This window comes from Humulus lupulus, chromosome 1 (assembly GCF_963169125.1).
Source record: "Humulus lupulus chromosome 1, drHumLupu1.1, whole genome shotgun sequence".
Taxonomy (NCBI): Eukaryota; Viridiplantae; Streptophyta; class Magnoliopsida; order Rosales; family Cannabaceae; genus Humulus; species Humulus lupulus.
In genome coordinates, this window is record NC_084793.1 from 138,105,013 (window position 1) to 138,126,922 (window position 21,910).

The 21,910-nt window shown below is 42.2% G+C and overlaps 1 protein-coding gene across 1 annotated transcript; it reads right to left on the reverse strand.

Moving 5' to 3' along the window:
- Positions 1 to 1,837: 1,837 nt before the first annotated feature.
- Positions 1,838 to 4,156, reverse strand: LOC133798276 (protein JINGUBANG-like). Its single transcript, XM_062236519.1, has one exon. It carries the CDS (start codon positions 4,045 to 4,047, stop codon positions 2,539 to 2,541), a length of 1,509 nt encoding a protein of 502 aa, XP_062092503.1. The 5' UTR covers positions 4,048 to 4,156; the 3' UTR covers positions 1,838 to 2,538.
- Positions 4,157 to 21,910: the final 17,754 nt, after the last annotated feature.

Here is a 21,910-nt window from a genome sequence, read left to right on the forward strand (position 1 = left end):
TATTTTACAATGATAATTATTTAAAAATAATAAATAAAATAAATTAATTAAAATAGGATATTTTTTAAGATATTTTACAATGATAATTATTTAAAAATAATAAAATCATACATTTTATAACTTAAATAAAATTTAATTAAACTTAAACTCACTTATTAGAATAATATCATATTAACCATATAATATAATCTACTGTCAATTAGCAACAAATTGTTTTTTTAAAAAACTAGCAATAAACTTAAATTTAAAATCCACGTATAATATTTAATATTACATTAAGCATATAATATACAATCTCTTGTTGTCACTCCCAAATTCAAAAACTAGAACAAACATAAACTTAAACAAAAATAAATAAATTATTTAATTAAAATAGAATATTTATTTGAAATTTATTTGATATTAAAATAAATTTAATAAAAGTGATTAATAAATTCTATACTTTCTTGCATCTAGTCTAATATATATATATATACTAGATATAAGTAACGTGCAATATGAACATTTGTTTAGTTTTATTTATAGGATTTATTAGTTATTTTTATTAAATTTATATTAATGTCATATAAATTTTGAAATAAAAATCCTATTTTAATTAAATAATTTATTTATTTTTGTTTAAGTTTATGTTTGTTCTAGTTTATGAATTTGGGAGTGACAACAAGAGATTATATATTATATGTTTAATGTAATATTAAATATTATACGTGAATTTTAAATTTAAGTTTCTTGCTAGTTTTTTTTAAAAAAATAATTTGTTGCTAATTCACAGTAGATTATATTATATGTTTAATATGATATTAATCTAATAAGTGAGTTTAAGTTTAATTAAATATTTATTTAAGTTATAAAACATATAATTTTGTTATTTTTAAATAATTATTATTGTAAAACATCTTAAAAATATCATATTTTAATTTGTTTAATTATTTATTATTTTAAAATAATTATCATTATAAAATATCTTATTTTTAATTTGTTTAATTATTAATTATTTTTAAATAATTATCATTGTAAAATATCTCAAAAATATCATTAATTTTTTTAATTATTTTTTTTTTGTTAAATATAAGAATATTTCGTTAAAATTAACCTTAAAAAAATAAAAAAATCGTTTAAATAAAAAATTTCCGTTTTCTACACACTTATTATATAGAAAAGATATATCGAGCAATTATAAATTAAGATGCTAAATTCGGTATATTACATTATGAACAGTCTCTTAGTTTCTTTATTTATTATATTTTTTTTAGTTTTAATTAAATTGATTTAAAATTGTTTGATTTTTTTTAAATATTATAAATTATTATTTATTTAATTTTAAAGCAAAATCCAATTAATAATGTCACGTGTATATTGAATAGACTAATTAATACTAATAACTGCACCCTTTTTTTTTATACAACTGATTTTTTTTTAATAATAATGAAATGTAATTTTCTCATCAAAATATTTGAATAACATTGACACTTTTGAAAAAGAGTTCAAAATATGACGATAACATTTTCTTAAGTGAGAGATTTAATTTTCTTTTCCTTTGAACGTACTTTACTTCTTAGTCTTGCCAATAAACAATAAGAAATTAAGATAAGAGTAGAGAAATCCGAAAGTAAATATATTCGTATTTTAAAATTTTGCCGTCCATTGTACTTTTCTCTTTGCTATATAATTTCTTTAGCATTTTTTGGTCCACTATTTACGACTTTGGTTTCATATAAGAAGAAACTAGCTTCACAATTTCTGTACAAGATATCTGCCTCTATAAATATTTAAATAATATTAATTAATTATACAATATAAATATAATTGTGTAATCAATTTAGGAGAGTTTGAAATGTACGACTTACAAAAATTTGAACAAAAATTCATTACCATACACCAAAGTCAAACCCAACAAAACCAAATATGTACAAGCACACGCAAATATACAATTCAACATTAGATCACTCGATCTTCTTTAGGAATTAGGACAAGTCACAATATAACTACGTACGACATGAAACTTATAAAATAAGAAAATAACTAATATATATAATAAATACATAAATAGAAAGGGATTTGACATCTTTTAACATTGTACTTTTCTTCTTCACGGGTATTGTTAAAAATTTTCATTTTTGAGGCAAAAATTTCTACTTTGCAAGAGAAAAGCAAATACAAAAAATCATACTTACACTTGCAGTTGAAGAAGTAAAAGAAAATCGACCATGTGTAAATTCTGGTTCGGGAGCGGGACACACAAAGTGCAGTCTCGTTACGAATTGTTTCTTACGTGGCATGCTTCTATTGGGTAGTAGTTATGTAGGAAAAAAAAGAGGGAGATGCAGAGGAAAAGAGTCCAGAAATCTTTGAAGAATGACGGTGCCCGTCGTATGAAGGTTATTAGTACGGTCTCTGCAACTATACCGGGGACCACAAAACGAAAGCTACGCCACCTCAGAACCAATCCAATCGCGGGTAACGTACAACAATTCTCGAAAGCGCGTTGGCTTGTTGTTCCCGGAGATACTTCTTAAGTTCTTAAGACGTTGCATTGCTTTAATTTTGATTTTGGTTGTGCCTACGGTTAAAGCTCCTTTCTCTGGCCGACCTTAGGCTCGACTGACCACTAACCACCGATTCATTCGGCGAAGCTTGGCCGCTACTCCCGTACTGATGCTCCCACGCTCTCACCTGATTCAGTTCCGGTACGTGCTCCGACACGCGCCACACCTTAACTGACTTGTCGAGGCTCCCGCTGTACACCACCCAGTTCGGGTCATCAGCGCCATCCTTTTCGGAGCCCCGATTCTCATCGCGATCTTCCTCCACTGCCAAACACTTCACGGGTCCAGTATGGCCCGTTAACACTGAGAGACAGGCGTGGGCCCCACTGGGCTCCCTCCTCCAGACGCAAATGTTCTTATCGGCAGACCCGCTGAAGACAAGGTTTCCGGCAGCGGCGAGGCAAAGCACAGCGAGCTTGTGACCCCTGAGGATCCCACCGTGGGACAAGTGCTTCTCCCGTTCCCAGTAATTGACTAACCCGTCTGACGAACCACAGTAAACGATGGCGTTTTCAACGTTCACGGCCAGAGCCGTCACCGCGTTCTCTTGCTTCAGTAGATTCTGAACCAAGAAATGCTTCGTCCCTTCTCCGTTAAGCTCTCTCCTCCAAACTTTAACAGTACCATCAGCCGAGCCGGTGAAAACTAACGAGTCGAACCCAGAAACAACGGAATTTACGGCATCATCGTGAGCAGTGATGGACTCCAAGCACTTTGACGTTGCGATTCGCCAGACTTTGATTGTCTTGTCCCACGACCCAGAGTACAATAACCCTTGCTCTTCGTTCAAGCTCATGCATGAAACAGCGTCGTAATGCCTAATCCGGAGAACATTCCGTCGCCTCCTGACCTCAACATAATTTTTCGGGTTCATGGAGCTCCGGACAAAATCTCTGAAAGAGGGCAAGCTCCCGATTCGTTTGTGGACCCTCGGGTTCTTGGGCGAGACCTTCCAGACTCGAATCTTACCGTCCTGGTGGCCCGTAAAAATCCTATGACCCGAGATAACAATGGCTTTTACCAAGCCGCTACTGCATTTAAATCCGGAAAACTCCCTCATGTTCTTCCAAACTCGAATATTCTTGCTGTCGGATCCAGTATAGAGGAGGTCCCCAGAAACAGCTAAAGAATATACATGACCCTCTTCTCTTACAATGGACCGAATTAAGCCAGTACGGGGAAAACTCTCGTGGTCTTCGTAAGGGGTGAAAATAATCGGCGAGGCTGTTATCCAAGGAGACTTGTTATACGGAGAAGAGTTTTGATTATTCCAAGGCGACATGGCGTAGGGAGAAGCACTGACCGATGATCCCGGGCTCATCGCCGATGAGCTACTTTGGCGGTGGCCGGTGAAGCTGTCGTCGTCGATGTGGGACGCTTTGTGGCGTGGCGAGAAGACATTGGATTCGGAATGCAACAGTGCTCCGAATTTGGGCCGGGCGAGGAGACCATTACTGGGCCTATCCGCAACCATTGTGGATCCTCCTTTTGCGTTTCTCATCTACCGATAGGGGAAAATATTTGAATTTAGATTCCCGGAAAACTATTGGGATAGATTTGGTAAGAGTAAATGGTGAATGAATTTTTTTGATAGCGTTTGACATGTGAAATTAGAGAGAGAATGAGTATATATATATAGGCGAGAATTGAAAAAGGTGGTGGGTGTGATTTGTTGACACGTAGCGGAAGGAGACGTACTCGTTTTCGGAACCGGAAAACCGGCCTAGCCGGTATTTTATTATTGGAGAAGTTCAAATTAGATGGAAGGAAATTCAGGAAAAATAGGGTGTTTTTTTGCATGCGGCGTTTAATCTCCACACGCTAAATTTGGAAACTGTGGCCGAGTTTTCCTTAAGCGACACGATGTTAATAACCACGTATGCTATAAAACAAAGAAGCGTCTTCAAATTGGGTATTTGACTTTTTATAAACATGTTTTTTTTTACTCTTTACAACCTTAACACCCAAGATAGTATTTAACTATTTATCAATAATTGGCAAGTTCGAAGCTAATAGAACGACGTCGTCTTTCACATGATTTTTGTTACATAAATAAATTGCGTCCTGCTAATTGTTAATTATGCTTGCCATGCACATATACGTGTAGTTTTCTTCATTTTCTCTAAATAATGAAAGGTTATAAGTTTCTGTATATATTTATAGCATCTCGAATGGAGTACTATAAAAGTGGAGTATAGTTGTTTTTTAGTCCATATTTATAAAATTAAACTACAATGATGATGTAAAATATATATAAAATTTGACACATATTAAAAATTGTATCAAATTTAACCCAAAATATAATATGAGATAAATTTAGCCTAAAAATAAATATTACATTTTTTTAATTACTTTTTTGTCACTCACTAATACAAATTATTAATTTTTTAATTTTTAATTTATATTTTAATAAAAAATTGATTATTTTTGTATATTTTCAATAAACATTAATTATTATATTTATTTTTTTTAACTAATTTGTACACTGTGCATTAGAGTACAAATGTAAAAGATGGATCAAATATATTATTAATGCATATTTTGGATCAAATTTAACACAAATTATTCATCATTGGAGATGGTCTTACATTTTTCTTATTATTATATTTATTGTTTGCTTTGGTGATTAGTGGGATTTTTTTTTATGACAGTGAATAGTGAGAATGTTAAATCATTTTTAAGAAGCAAAGGATTGACCAATTCTCATCAATTAGTTATTGCAAGAAAATTTCTTAATTTCAGTGAAGGTTATTATTAAATTTATTTACATCAGTAGTTGAATGAGTGATAATAGTGTTAGTTATAGTTCTATTAACTACATGTTAATTGTGTGACTAGTCTCGTGTCCATTTGTATTTCCACCAACACGTCTATCAATTTCCAAATAATGATGATCTAGATGTAACAGATGAGCACTCTAGAGACTGAATGATTATTACATAAAGAAATAAACATAACTCATATCATGAGCCTGTCTTGGTACCACAGCTGTTCGTTTATTTATCAAAGGGAGGAAGATTATTATTCACAATTAATACAAGACTTCGTATGAATATATAGCCTCTCTTGGTAAAAATAAGTTACAATGTACATTTGTTTAATTTTAAAGTTATAATCATCCTTATTCAAGTATGTATTTATTTTAAATTATCATATAAATTTTAAATAAATAAAAATATCATAAAAATAAATAAAATATGTTTAATATAATGTATGATATAAATTTATTAAAAAATTATGACAAAATATTGTCTATAATTTTAATAAAAATCAGTTTATTTTTTTTCAATATATAATAAAAGGAATTAGAGTTTTATAGTATATATAAATATTTATATCAATAATCTCTACATATATGACATTTAAACACAACATTGATATAATATTTACATGACTACATATATATAAATTATAATAATATTTAAAAAGAAATTAATAATATAATAAAATAAGAATAGAAAAAGTCATAGTGTAGATTAGTATACATGCATCAATTATTTTTAGTTTATAACGTAACTCGCAATGTCCTTTGTTAAATTTGATGAAAAAAAAGTGCTCCAATCATATTAATATTGTTGACGCGGTTCTTCGGTAACAGATAATTATACGAATAAACGGGATGGATTAGTGCTAGATAATGAACCGTAATATGTAAATATTTATATTCTAAACTGGCGAGAATAGTATAGGGAGAAGGTTATAACTCCTTTCCTTTTAGGGTGGTTCGAAGGTTAAAATCTCTCTAGTCCACCAGCCAATATTATTAATATATCTCTAGTATTCCTTACAGGGGGTTTCTTTACAAACTAGACACCAGCCTCTTGCAACGCCCAGAGTCTCCATATTTATAGGGAGAGGACACCTGGGTGCTGGTAAAGGGGGTCATCCTGTGACCTTCTTACCCATCATGTCACCTCTGTGACACTTATGATTAATTCCTAAAACCTGACAATGCAGTGTTGTCTAATCAATAGGTAAGGGGGATAGTAGGCCGCATGGCCCAAACAAGTCGTGGGGTGCCTGAACACGCACGTTTATGCTGCGTGTCCGAGAATTCGGGAATGGAGTAGACACGTGATGTCTGATATGCGCATGTTTACATTGCGTGGTTGACTTCATAAATGGTCGGGGGTGTCAACTCTATGCCGTACCTCGAGCTTGATGTAGTTCCAGCTCGTGGCGTCCACACTGCTGACCTGATACCTTCGAGTATTCTTACTAACCCTTTGACTACCTCGAGCTAAAGAGGTGGAGACTCGTAACAACAGCTCCGGGTAGGTGGCTTCCACGTGGCGGATAGAATTATGCCCTTTTTCAGCTCGCTAATAACCCGTGGATGTTTAGGGCGTACATTTTCCCCCCAAGCCCCTGCTCGTGGCACGTGACGTCACTTGTGGCCACAGCGAGGGCTTTTAGGCTTCCTTGTCGACTCTTCATGTTCCGCCTATTGCGCTGGTATCGGATACATGGAGCATCGTGGTTGGTGACAGTCCGTCTTCCGAGAATCGCATTAAATGGCCTAGTCTATCTTCGGCCGTTGTTTCGTCTTTCGAGTTGTGACACTCGTATCCTGCATTAAGACGATCGAACGACCCTCGTTCCTTTGCCTTTTACGTATATATAAGGTTGGCCACCTTTCGCATGAGCCACCCTTTATTTGAAAATTTTCCTCATCTTCTCTCTTCTCTCTTCTTAGCCTCAAAACCTTTTTTCCTTCCGGTTATCGTTCCAGAAGTCCCTAAGTTTCAGACACAAGGGTTTCTCCGTGACTCCGGTTCTAAAGGCTCCACCAGGATTCCGACTTCTACGCCCTTTTCGACTTTCACACAGCAAAAACTTCTGTAAGTCCTCTGCCTGCTGTATGTTCAAATGTTTCCGTTTTTCTTTGTTTAGGTAGACTCATTTTTTAGTCGCACACTGTAGGTTGTTTGTACGTAGGTTTTTATCCTAGGGGTATCGACCATAGGAAAGAGAATGCTTAGGAACATGACGCATAGGACAAGATAATTCTGGGGGGATTTTTCTGGGTAATCTCTTGAAATGCCTGTTTGGAGAGGGGAAGGCAACAAGTTTCTGGTGTGCAAAACCGGGTAGCTTAGGGGCCACGCTTCCCAAGCGGTTTTGCTTTTTGAAACTTTCCCTCCAAGGCAAGCATTATCCTGACCCTCCTGACACACGGATCCCGAGCAATCGGGGACCCGTTGGGAGCACAGGCGCGTGTTCATAGAACCGCGTGGCCTCACTCACCGCGGGCTGAGATTACCTCAGCCCGTGTAAGGAAAATCATTCCTCGCGCTAGATTCCCTTTCTTATGTTTAGGTCGCCTTTCTAAGCTTTCTTCATCTTTGTTCGTTAGGCGACCAGATGGGACCCAGGAAGAAAATGCCCAAGAAGAGTGCCGCCAGCTCGTCATCCCAGCAGGCCAGCAAGGGGAAGGAGGTGGCAGGAGATTCCCCTATCCCCCACTTCGGCCCCACAGTGGAGAAAGAGGTCGAGGTGGGACCTGATGCCTTCTACGAGGCCGAGAGGATCGCCTCGAAGGTTACAACTCAGGGGAAGGTCAACAAGATCCTGCTTTCCCACAACATCAAGATAGGGATAGGCGCTCTTGTTGCCCGTCCTCCCCTTGAGGGCGAGCGGAGCTGCGCACCGCTCGACGAGGAGTTCGCGGCCTGGAGCGACGATCACCTCAAGGCCCGGGCCTTTCTTCCCCTGGACCAGTACTTCATGGACTTCCTAAACTTCGTGAAGTTGGCCCCCTTTCAACTCCCCCCTAACTCCTACCCCCTATTAGCGGGGCTGAGGTACCTGTTCCTGAAGCAGGAATGGGAGGTCCCTACACCGACGGACATTCTCTACTTCTTTTGCCTTAAGGCCAACCCGGATCAACGGGGGCGAGGTGACGGGTTCTACTACTTGACCCATTTTCCCAACTCTGCCACAGTCATCGAGCTACCTAGCCACCCCAAGGACTTCAAGGACCAATTCTTTATGTCGACGGGGTTCCGCAACTGCGAACACCATTACTTCAACCGTCCTCGTAAGTTCTTTCTATCATCAGCTCGCAAAATCGTCGCTGACTTGTTTCTTTCCATGCGTATTGACTTGAATACTATCGTTAAGCTATTTTTGCGAGGACGGCTAAATCGGTGACCCTCGGGGTCAATACGAAACCTTGGCGGGGCTCCCTCCAAGCGAAAAAGACTACCGCCAGCTCGTGTCTGATGAGACGATGCTGGCGTGTAAGTTAATTTCTTCGGGCCAGACTCTGGCCTTGAGGAGGTCGTGGATCGCCCCAGTAGCTTGCGAGATGGCGCCCATCCCCGAGGAGGGGGCCGCGGATGATGACGAGGAGGACGAGGAAGACGAGGTGCCGCTTGTGCGTCGGAAGCGGGCTCTTGAGGTCGCCCAGGGGGTCAACGCGGAACGGGACCAGTCCGAGGCAGCAGTCGGTCCCTCCGGCCAAGGTAACCCATACTTGTTTAAGGATTTAGACAGAGATGCCGCATACCTACGGCTTGCTAGGTTTAACCCCAGCCAACTCGTTCACCGTCACCAAAATGACCCAGATCGTAACATAACTCTACTCCAGTGCGTTGACCAGCTAGTGTTGTGTCATGACATGGACCGCCCTAGGGGCACTGTAGTAGTAGACAATACCCTGGCCTTTAGATCGGCCTTTTTGAGGAGTACGGGACCAACCTTAGGTCGTGGCCCTCCCTTCTGGAGGGTATAGTAGCTCCGGGGCTTAGGCAGTATGTAGAGGTGTCCAGTCCTGAGGCGGATCCGGACCCAGAGCCCCCTCTCATTCGTGAAGTTATAATCTTAGACTCCCTCGTAGAAGCTCCGCGGCCGGAGGTCGTGACAATAGATTCCTCCTCTAGCTCGGAGGGTAGGACCTTTTTCAATACATTCTTTAGATTTTTTGCGATCAAATATTTTTACATGCATACTGACGCTTCGTTGTCTTTGTTTCAGGTGAGGAGATGTCACAGCCCGGGGACAACGTCCTGCGATCCATGTTCCAGGGGGGAAATCCTTCCTCCGGGTCGTCTGGACCCTTGGTGAAGAGGCTCTGGCTGACCAAGAAAACTCTCCCCCTCGGGACCACCTCCAAGTCTCCTACCAAGGGGAAGGGCCAGGGTCCTTCCGCCACAGAGAAGGTGCATCCACCCCCTCCTTCCATAGAGAAGATGGCTCCACCTCCCCTGCGACCTCCTGTCTCTACCCAGGAACTAGAGGTACCAACCGGGACCTTGCCAACTCCGACTCCCACCATGCGCGTCCTGGTTAACACTCAGGCCTTGGAGAAAATGCCTGAGGCCTTTCGGGGGACGGTTACAAAACCGCGACCTATATGGTGGATCACTGCTACAACGCCACCTCGAGGGACTTGCGGGAGATTGAGACGAGGAGCCCCGAGAATGTTTTGGAGTCTTTACTGGGGATGACCCTCATGGTAAGTTTGCTTTACCAATGGTTCTCTTTGCTTCTTCTAAAGCACTTGCCTTATTATCTTTTTATCTTACAGGCGGTTTTGGCTCTCCACCGAAGCATATCTCAGTCTAGGGCCAGGTTTAACGAGATCAGGGGCGAGCACCAAGCTGCCCAGGCCGCCCTCGCGTTTGCTCAACAACAAGAGCAGGATGCCAAAGCTGCCTTGGTTGCTGCGCAGGCTGACCTGGAGGCATCCCGGGCCAAGCTACTGGAGGCCAAGGCTACTAAGGTTGCCTTGGATGCCGCGAAGGTCGAACTTGAAGAGGCCAAGGCCGCCCTTGTGGCGGAGAGGGCATCTTCCAGCTCCTCCATGGAGGCCATGCTGTATCATTGCTAGGCCTTCAACCAGGATGGTGACTTTTCCTTCCTGGGGCCGGAGGTGTGGGAGTCCTTCCTAGAGAAGTTCAAGGCTCGCCTTCAACAAGAGGTGCCCTCTGAGACTGGGGAGACTTCCGCTGCTGCCGAGCAGGACGCCGAAGGGGTGACTTCGTCGGAGCGGCCTGGTGGGGCTTATGACTTTTGCTCCTTTTTCTCTTATTATTATTATTTTTATTTGTAATTTTATATCACGAGATTTTTATCCTCGAGACAATTGGTTTCCTCAGATTTACTTTAATCTATTTATATATATTTTTTGTGGTTTAACTTTATTGTTACTCCTCTTTAACGCATTTGGTGAGAACTTAGTTTCTGTTGGTGTTATGATTGACATCTCATGCTTTTTAGGAAAAAACATCTATTAATCAATTTGAACCAACTTCTAAGTTTTAGGACCTGGTTGTATCCAGGACATTGATTTTAAAAACTTAGTTCGTGTTAATCCTTTATTGTTATCTCGCGCTTTTTAAGAAAAACATCGATCAATCAATTTGAATCAACTTTTAAGTTTTAGGACTTGGTTGTATCCAGGACATTGATTTTAAAAACTTAGTTCATGTTAATCCTTTATTAATATCTCGCTCTTTTTAAGAAAAACATCGATCAATCAATTTGAATCAACTTCTAAGTTTTAGGACTTGGTTGTATCCAGGACATTGATTTTAAAAACTTAGTTCGCGTTAATCCTTTATTGATATCTCGCGTTTTTTAAGAAAAACATCGATCAATCAATTTGAATCAACTTTTAAGTTTTAGGACCTGGTTGTATCGAGGATATATGCCCCCCAAATAATCAGGAAAGGGTATTTCGTGGTTACTTGACGTTACATCCACAAACATATACGACAATGCGAAAAGATTATCTCTTATTACTTAATAAACAAAGGTGGCTTTTCTAACTAAGTCTTACAAAGATATTACTGATAATACTTCTTTAGGTGTATAGCGTTCCAAGTCCGTGCTTCTCCATTAAGCCGAGCTAGTTTGAAGGTTCCTTATTTCACGACCTCTGTTATTTGATAGGGCCCTTCCCAGTTTGGTCCCAACACTCCGTCCTTGGGATCCTTATTGGCTAGGAAGACTCTTCTGAGTACCATGTCGCCAACGCTAAAGACACGTTTCTTGACCTTTGAGTTGAAATAACGAGTAATCTTTTGTTGATAATGTGCGAGCTGCAGCTATGAAGCTTCTCGTTTTTCGTCAATTAGGTCGAGGGATGCGCAGAGCAATTCATCGTTCCGGTCTTGGTCAAATGTCTGGACTCTGTGCGAGCCTACCTTTACTTCGACAGGAAGGACTGCCTCACTCCCGAAAGTCAAGGAGAAATGAGTATGCCCCGTTGAAGTTCGATGCAAGGTCCGGTATGCCCACAGTACCTGGGGGAGCTTTTCGGGCCAAACTCCCTTGGCTTCATCCAATCTCTTCTTAAGGCTTGCTTTTACCGTCTTGTTGACAGCTTTGACCTGCCCATTGGCCTGGGGATAGGCCACGGAGGAGAAGCTTTTAACAATGCCATGCCTCTCGCAAAATTTGGTGAAGAGATCGCTATCGAACTGCGTTCCATTATCCGAGACGATCTTCTTTGGCAGCCTGAATCGGCAAACAATATTCTTGACCACAAAGTCGAGGACTTTCTTTGAAGTGATTGTCGATAGGGGCTCTGCTTCTGCCCACTTTGTGAAATAGTCGATGGCCACCACCGCGTAGCGTACTCCTCCCTTTTCAGTAGGGAGGGCACCAACCAGGTCAATCCCCCAAACCGCGAACGACCATGGGGACGAGATCATCTTCAGCTCGACCGGAGGAGTCTGGGCAACTGTGGCAAATCGTTGGCACTTGTTACATTTTTGGACGTAGGAGATCGAGTCCTTTGACAGAGTGGGCCAATAATACTCTTGCCTTAATATCTTCAGGGCCAGGTTTTTCCCCCCAGCGTGATCTCCGCAAAAGCCCTCGTGCACCTCCTGCAAAATGGTCTTCGCCTCGCTTGGCAGAATGCACCATAGGAGAGGTAAAGAGAGGCCACGCCGGTATAATATCCCATCTATCACTGTATACCTTGGAGCCTGGTAAAGTACTCTCCTTGCGTCATTTCGCCCCTCGGGTAACTTTCCTGTTGTGAGATACTCGAGAATGGGAGTCATCCAAGTTGGTCTGGCGTCGATCATCTCGACCTCCGCCCCGATTTCCTCTATGCTTGGTCTTTCCAAGAACTCTACCGGCACCAGCCCCAAAGTCTCTGCCTCCCCAGAGGTAGCGAGATTTGCCAAGGCATCCACGTTGGCATTCTGCTCCTGAGGTATCTACTCGATTGAGCCACGCTCAAATGCGGATAGCTCTTTCTTTACCTTGGCCAGGTAAGCAGCCATCTTGGTTCCCCGTGATTGGTATTCTCCCAACACTTGGTATACCACAAGCTGGGAATCGCTGTAACACTGGATGAAGCTGGCCCTCAGCTCCTGGGCCACCCTTAGCCCAACCAAAAAAGCTTCGTATTCGGCCTCGTTGTTGGACATCGATGTCCCTCTGGGGATATCAATATGATTCCAGCCCCGGAGCCGTTCTCGTTAGACGAGCCATCTACGAAGACCTTCCATGAGGCCTGAGCTGACTCTTCTACCGGATCTTCTCGGAACCCTGTGCATTCTGCCACAAAATCAGCCAGGGCCTGGATTTTTATAGCAGTTCACGATATGTACAGTATCTCAAATTGGCTGAGCTCGATAACCCACTTCAACAGACGCCCCGATGCTTCAGGTTTCTGCAAAACCTGCCTTAAAGGCTGATCGGTTATAACGTGTATTGAGTGGGACTGGAAATATGGCCTGAGCTTTTGGGAGGTCGTAATAAGGCAGAAAGCCATCTTTTCCATCAACGGATACCGGGATTCCGCTCTGAGAAACCTCTTGCTGATGTAATAGACTGGCTTTTGAGATCGGTCTTCTTCTCGGACTAATACGGCGCTAGCCGCATCTTCCACGACAGCTAGGTAAAGGAAAAGAGGCTCTCCTGCCATCGGTTTGGACAATACAGGCGGCTCGGCTAAATGTGCTTTTAGGTCGAGGAAGGCAAGTTCGCATTCCTCGGTCCACTCGAATTTTTTATTTCCCCGGAGCAGGTTGTAGAATGGCAGACATTTGTCGGTTGATTTAGAAATAAACCGATTGAGGGCCGCCACCCTTCCTGTCAGACTTTGAACGTCTTTTCGCGACCCGGGTGAGGGCATCTCGAGTAGCGGCCTGATCTTGTCGGGGTTCGCTTCTATTCCCCTGGTATTGACGATGAAACCCAGGAATTTTCCTGACACAACCCCGAAAGTACACTTTTTGGGGTTTTGCCTCATGCCGTATTCCCTCAAAATCTTAAAGCATTCCTCCAGATTGGAGACATGGTTATCGGCAGTTTTTGACTTGACCAACATGTCGTCAACATACACTTCCATATTCTTCCCAATTTGATTGGTAAACATCCTATTTACCAACCTCTGGTACGTAGCTCCTGCGTTTTTCAGCCCGAAAGGCATGATCTTGTAACAATAAACGTTGGTTGGGGTCATGAAGCTAGTGTGTTCCTGGTCTACCGGATTCATGGCGATCTGCTTATAGCCCGAGTATGCATCCATAAAAAACATGAGCTCGTGCCCCACCATGGCATCTACCAATTGGTCAATCCTTGGCAAGGGGAAGCAATCTTTAGGGCAGGCTTTGTTCAGATCGGAAAAGTCGATGCAGGTCCGCCATTTCCCGTTGGGGTTCGGGACCAAAATAGGATTGGCGACCCAGATCGGGAACTTTGCTTCGCGAATAAAGCCGCACTTTAAGAGTCAGGCTACTTCCTCCTCTAGGGCCTCATCTCGGGTCGTTCCTAGGCACCTTTGTTTCTGGGACTTTGCAGGCACATTTTTATCCAAGTGGAGGGTGTGCATGATGATGCTCGAGCTGATCCCTATCATGTCTCCATGAGACCAGGCGAACACATCTAGATTTTCTTGCAGAAACCTAATCAGCTCCGCCTTCCTTTCACTACATAGATTTTTCCCGAGCTTTACCACCCTCGAGGGGTCTTGTGGGTCGATATTTACCTCCTCGAGCTCTTCGATGGCCTGGGGCTCGGATCTATCCTCGCCTACTCTGGGGTCAATATGATTATTTAAGATGATATCCTCCCCTCTGGCATTCTGAGGTTTTTCTATCTCAGGACTAGGTACAATTTCCTGAGATTCCTCACTCCCGCCCTAGATGGTCATCGTCTGCAGCCTTGGTTTTGATTTTCCCTTCATAGAAATGCTATAGCATTCCCTGTCAGTGAGATGATCACCTCGGACCGTGCATATCCCCGTGGAGGAGGGGAATTTTAGTGCAAGGTGACGAATGGAGGTTATGGCTTCGAACGCTATCAATGTAGGTCGCCCCAAAATAGCATTGTACGTGGTGGGACAATCGATGACGACAAACTCGAGGAGTTTTGAAACAGTCCGGGGTCCTTCTCCCAAGGTAATCACTAGCTCGATCGTTTCTATTGCTGCCGACCCTTCTCCAGAAAATCCATATACCATCATGGAGGTGGCTTTCAAATCGGTGACAGATAAACCCATCTTTTCCAGCGTAGACCGGAACAGCAGGTTCACCGAGCTCCCATTATCGACCAATATCCTCCTAACTCGCCGGTTGGCGAGCTAGGCGGCTATGACCAGAGGGTCGTTATGAGGGAACTGGATGTGACTGGCATTTTCCTCGGTGAATATGATTGTTTGCCTCTCCAGTCGTTGATGTTTGGGTAAATGCTGCTCTGGGACGAACTCCACTCCGTTATGAACTTTCAATTCGTTGACATATCTCTTCTGGGCACCTTTGCTCGTGCCGGCCAGATGAGGGCCTCCGGAGATTGTGGAGATCTCTCCCCCTACCACAGGAGGAGGGGTGTCTTGATTTATCCGAGACCCGGGCTGACTTATCGGAGCTTCTGGAACGGGTTGATAGGCGGGAACTCTATTCCGTGCATACTGAGCCAAGGGTCCGGCTCTGATGAGAGTCTTGATCTCATCCTTCAGGTGCCTACAATCGTCAGTGTTGTGGTCAATGTCATTGTGGAATCGAAAAAATTTGGAGGGGTCCCGCTTAGCCTTCTGGTGCTTCAAAGGCTCCGGCTTCTTCCAGGGGAGGCGAGCAGAGTTTGCTAGGAAAATGTACTCCCTAGTGTTTGTGAGCTCGGTATAAGTCGCGGAGACTGACTTAAACTTTTCTACGGGCTTGTTCTTCTTCGGGCCGTGCTGGCCGCCCTCGCCGCTCCCTTTTCTCTTGCCTCCACCCAACTGGTTAATCTGTGTAACGGTTTGAGTCGTTTTTACGACATCCGTTTCCACTCCAGCGGGCTGTTCAGGGGTTTGGCTGGTTCCCGCCACTGATGCTCGTGCATCCTCCAGGTTTATCCATCCCTGGGCCTTGTTTAGGAACTTGTCCACGGTGCTGACACATTTTCTCTGTATCTCTTTCCAGAGACCGCCCCAACGAGGATCCTGGTCCTCAAGGCCATAAGCTTGGAACTATCATCCATGTCTCTAGCTCGAGCAACGATGTTGGCAAATCTGCTCAGGTTAGCTTTCAAAGGTTCCTCAGGCTGCTGCTTTATGTTTGTCAGGGTGTCAGCTTTGACGCGGGCCGCCTGAGAAGCTCGGAATGCCCTTTTGAAGTCGACAGAAAAGGTTTTCCACGAGCTAATGGGCTGTTTTTTATTCTGCTTGAACCATTGCCTGGCCAGCCCAGTCAAGGTGGAAGGAAATATTAAACACCTTAGCTCAGGACCGATGTTGTGGGCCATCATCAGGGTGTTGAACATACCCAAATGATCTGACGGGTCCCCGTCTCCATCGAACTTGGACAAGTGGGGCATACGAAAACCAGGTGGATACGCCGTAGCTGCTATGCTGGGGGCGAAGAGCTCGAGTTCGTCCCCCGAGTCGTACTCATCCTTTTCTTTTTCTGATAAGAGCTTCTTCATCAGCTCCTCCATCTGAGCTAGACGCTCTAGGGTTTGGTCCTTACTTCCTTGGTTGTTCTGGGGCTGTTCAACAACTCCAGTTCCATTGTAAGCATTAGGCGGGTTATTGTCCCTCCTAGCTTGAGCTAGGTTATGTGGGGCATTCCCGCTGTCACGTACTTCTGACAGACCCTCCCCTTGGTGAGCACGACTACCATTTCTAGCTAGATCTCCTCTCTGAGAGTTGAGGCGATCTTGAAGGTCGGCCCTCGGGGTGGCCCGAGGGCTTTGAGCCGAACTCAAACGATGGCGCAGGTTTTCGCCGGACATGTCACTTTGATCACTCTCGGTCCAGTAACTCCCGTTTGAAAAAATCAGAGCCTGCCGCTGAGGGTGAGGATCCGGGATTTCCTCGCGCACTCGGCTGCGATGGGAAGGTCCAACGGAAGGAGGATTTCTCCTGCTACACCCATGAGCCGGAATGTCTTGGACTGGACGGGGAGGAGATGGGTATCTTATTGGTGATAGGGAGTGCCTAACTGGTGACGCGATCCTGGTCCCGTCAGGGCGGACTAAGCTAGGTCGCGGCCGCCTCGCCCTACCATTCCCCGCGTCCTATGCTCGGTGGTCTGACCGTGGTGCAGGACGGCTGGCCGGGGCAGGCTGTCATCGCGAGCCCTCCCCAGATCTCCTTCGCAAGCTGCCTCGGGCCCTCTTGGGTGCACTCGAGGGGGGAACTGAGCTAGGAGTTGAGGTTCGGACTGATCGGCTGAATTGCTGATCGGCCCTAGGAAGTTACTCAAACACAGTTTCCTGGTGGTGTGACGTGGGAGTAGAATTCGATGTCGAGGTTCTGACCGACAGACTGGGCCTGGACCGGTTACCCCAGCGAGACTTATGAGTCCCACTATGCCTCTTTCCGACGTTAGCGTCGATTGTAAGAGGGGTAATCGGGCCAAGACCTCTTCGATTGGCTTGTTTGCTTTTGAAAACTGACTCCTTAACTGTGCATTTTCCATTTCTACCACCGTGTGGAAATCCAGGTTCGGATTGGGCGGCCGGGGAGCTGAACTTCCAGTGTCGCCCTGGCCCATTGGCTACTTTCCCGGTCGCTGCTGAACCTCAGGGTTTTGCTCATTGGATATGGCGGCATGGTGGGCCTCCTGCCCATCACGTTGATCCGCTTCATTACCATGCCTCGAGCGAGTAACCACGATGGTTGGGTTTCTGCAATAGCACCAATCTAAATCCTCTCAATGAAAGCACCAAACTGTTGACGCGGTTCTTCGGCAACAGATAATTATATGAATAAACGGGATGGATTAGTGCTAGATAATGAACCGTCATATGTAAATATTTATATTCTAAACTGGCGAGAATAGTATAGGAGGAAGGTTATAACTCCTTTCATTTTAGGGTGGTTCAAAGGTTAAAATCCCTCTAGTCCACCAGCCAATATTATTGATATATCTCTAGTATTCCTTATAAGGGGTTTCTTTACAAACTAGACGCCAGCCTCTTGCAACGCCCAGGGTCTCCATATTTATAGGGAGAGGACACCTGGGTGCTGGTAAAGGGGGTCATCCTGTGACCTTCTTACCCATCATGTCACATCTGTGACACTTATGATTAATTCCTAAAACCTGACAATGCAGTGTTGTCTAATCAATAGGTAAAGGGGATAGTGGGCCACATGGCCCAAACAAGTCGTGGGGTGCCTGAACACGCACTTTTATGCTGCGTGTCCGAGAATTCGAGAATGGAGTAGACACGTGATGTCTGATATGCGCACGTTTACATTGCGTGGTTGACTTCATAAATGGTCGGGGGTGTCAGCTCTATGGCGTACCTCGAGCTTGATGTAGTTCCAGCTCGTGGCGTTCACACTGCTGACCCGAGACCTTCGAGTATTCTTACTAACCGTTTGACTACCTCGAGCTAAAGTGGTGGAGACTCGTAACAGCAACTCCGGGTAGGTGGCTTCCACGTGGCAGATAGAATTATGCCATTTTTCAGCTCGCTAATAACCCGTGGATGCTTAGGGTGTACAAATATTATACATGGATATTAAATTTTGTTGCTATTTTTTTTTTTTTTAAAAGAAATTTGTTTCTAGTTGATAGTAGAGTATATTATGTTATATGTTTAATACGATATTATTCTAATATGTGAAGTTTAAGTTTAATTAAATTTTATTTAAGTTATAAAGCATATAGTTTTATTATTTTTTAAATAATTGTATTGTAAATCTCAAATATATCTTATTTTAATTTATTTAATTATTTAATTTGATTTAAGTTTAAATCATGTTCACGATCTACTTTTAAATATAAAAATATTATGTTTTATTCTAATACGTGAAATTTAAGTTTAAGTTTAATTAAATTTTATTTAAGTTATAAAACATATAGTTTTATTATTTTTAAATAATTGTCATTGTAAAATATCTAAAAAATATCTTATTTTAATTTATTTAATTTGATTTAAGTTTAAATCATGTTTACAATCTACAGTTAAATATAAGAATATTTCATTATATATAAGAATATTCCGTTAAAGTTAACGAAAAAAACTAAAAAAACTGTTAAAACCAAGAATTTCTATTATCAACATACTTATTATATAGAAGAGATATATACTAGATGCAAGAAAATGTGGCACATTTGATAAATTTTATTTATAGAATATATTAATTATTTTTATTAAATTTTTATCATTGTCATATATATTTTAAATGAACAAATAATATTATATATAAAATAATGACATAAATATATAAAATATTGTTTATGATTTTTTTTTAAATATATAATATGATAATTTTTTAAACATAAATTATAATTTTTTTAATAAAAATTAGGATTATGTATTATATAATATTATTATAATGATATTTTATAATATTTAAATTTATATTAATATAAGTATTAATTATCTAGTCTTGTATTAAATATTATTTGTTGACGCCATTTTTCGTCAGTTTGAATTTGAAGAGCACTAAACAATATTTCAGAAAAAAAACAATAGAACTTTTACGTGGTTCAGCAGTTAAAATCTGCCTAATCCACGAGTCTATATTATTGATCTTAATACTCTCTCAAAGTTTCCTCAGAGCAATTCAACAGAGTATTCTTAGTACGAATTTGTGTGTGACTACAAATGAAAATTATCAGCCTATTTATAAGCCTGGTTGGGAGAATATATTCCCCTGATTCATGGAAGTTACAACCAATTATTTAAATCTAAAATAAATGTAAATAAATACATTAAATACATAATATCTCATGATAATTGAGATTTAATATCGAATAATAACAAATTCAAGGAATAGGGATCTCTTTACAGTTGTTGTGTGCAAGACGCGCTGCTGGCCTCGAACGCAAGGTTAACGCGCTTTCGAGATCAACCAATACTTCGAGCTCGTTATTCCAATCAGCCTCCTCCCCAGCTAGTTGTTTCATTGAATTCAATCTTCGGAGACCAATATCTTCGAGCTTACACCTAAGGCTCGAATAACACCCATATGCGTCGAAGAATATTCTTTCTTTTCGAGCTTGAACCTTATGATCGAGCCTTTTAAACTTATGATCGATCGCCAACAAGAAAAGATAAGGAATCATGCATATTTATACAAGTGTTCAGCCACTGCTTGTTATTTTCAAGCTTACGCTTTACGAGCCTATATTTTGAGACTCATTTATTCATCCTCGAAATTTTGGTGTAACATTTTGCCCCCTCAAAAGTGTTGGTTCAAATCGTAAGAGAATGAAACTTTTGAACTCTACTTTCGAGAATCGTGTCACCTACCACACTCGAGTGCATACACGTGTCACTTGGTGATTGAATACCCAGAGTACTCAAGTACTCTCTTTTTCTGCGCACGTCCCTTCCAATTCTTTTTGCCGCCATATTTTTAGAATCACACATGATCCCTTGGATCTTCTTCTAATGCAAACCAACGGTCTAGATCCATTTGACTTCTGAAATGCTGACTGGGGCATATATATACCCATTCTCCATCTTCTTCATTCCCATTTATTCTTCAGAGCACGAACCGAAGAGAAATATAAAGAAAGAAACAGAGCTTTATTTGCATGTTTTCTAAACCGAAGAAACAAAGCAACTCCAGTACCTTCGGCTCTGTGGGATCATTCCTGCTTCCCATCCTTCAGTCGATGATCTCCTCGTTTCCACGAACCAATTTGTGTAAGTGCTCTGTTCTCTCCTGGTTGTGTACGTATATATATATATTTTCTCTTGTTTTTACGTTTCTTTCGTCCATGAGGATGTTTCTCTGGTTTTTACCAAATTTTTAAGGCTCCTCTCTTGCATTAGGCAAGTTTTTTTATTTGAGGGGTTTGGTATGACCAGAACCACGATTTAGGCCCAAAAAATTCTGGTAGGAATAGGTAAAAATGGTGTTTTTCAGGTAATGGGGTGTTTTTGGTTGTTTACCGAGATTTTCGGAAACTATATTAATGAAGAGTAAGCGAGATTAATGATATGGAATTTAGAAGATAAAAACAAAATTTTTACGTGGTTGGGGCGTTAATGAGCCTTAGTCCACGAGTCAGTTGTATTAGAGCTTGGAAAGCCTTTTACAATGGAGTTTTTCTCTCTATGTTTCAACAGAGTAACTGTATACAAGTCGAAGAGAGGTCCTTTCTCCAGTGCTCTATCACCTGTATTTATAGGCTCACAGGAGCACTGGGCTTGGGCCGGGCTGACCCGGGCCCAACAAGGATATAAGTACCCTTGGCTTCTTTGTTGGAAGCCCAATACAAAGGATAAAAAATACAAAAGACTAAGAATGATCAAGGCCCACTAGGCCAGCCCAAGACCTATATTTCGACCGAAAAAATGGGGCTTTTGGTCTGGGCATTCCGAGTTACGAGGGAGATTCAGGGGACAAAGTCAGTCAGTGTACTGGCAGTGCAGGTCTGAACCAGCGGCGTACAATCCCGAGGTGGTCTTTTCCGCAGGTGAAAAGTGGGGACAACCCCTACGCGTCATGGGGCGGCTTCAGGGTCACGGATGCCTTTTCCTACCAACCTGGAGGACTTGACCCGAGTTCGTTTACCTCTGTCCCTCTTCGTTTACCGCAGGCCCGGATCGTTTACCAGACTCCGGGACTGTTCTGCGTACACCTCAACCGTAACCCCAATTAGCTATACGTCTCCCGGACGATCATCCTAGATCATCTTTCTTGGGCACCGTTCGGGTCTGGACCCACACTTGGGCCGCTGTTCCCAGCCATTCCCCTGCTAAGTGGGACTGAGCTGGGCCTACATCCAATTTCCCAGACTGTGGACCTGGACCACCGTCCCAGGCCCAAGGCAGGAAATGGGGATAACATTTACCCCCTAAGCCTTCGCCTGGGTTTGCGAGGTGGAGGCTTGCCTTGTTCCCGGATACTCCACGGTTGCCTTCCCAGTTCCTGCTTAGAATCGTGGATCCGTGGCAAAGGGCAACGACGCTGGGCGCACGCGGGGCCCGGACCATTTACCAATGTC

Bases quoted from the DNA above. Each gene is read 5' to 3' on its own strand.
- LOC133798276 (XM_062236519.1), bottom strand. From the start codon at position 4,047: ATGAGAAACGCAAAAGGAGGATCCACAATGGTTGCGGATAGGCCCAGT.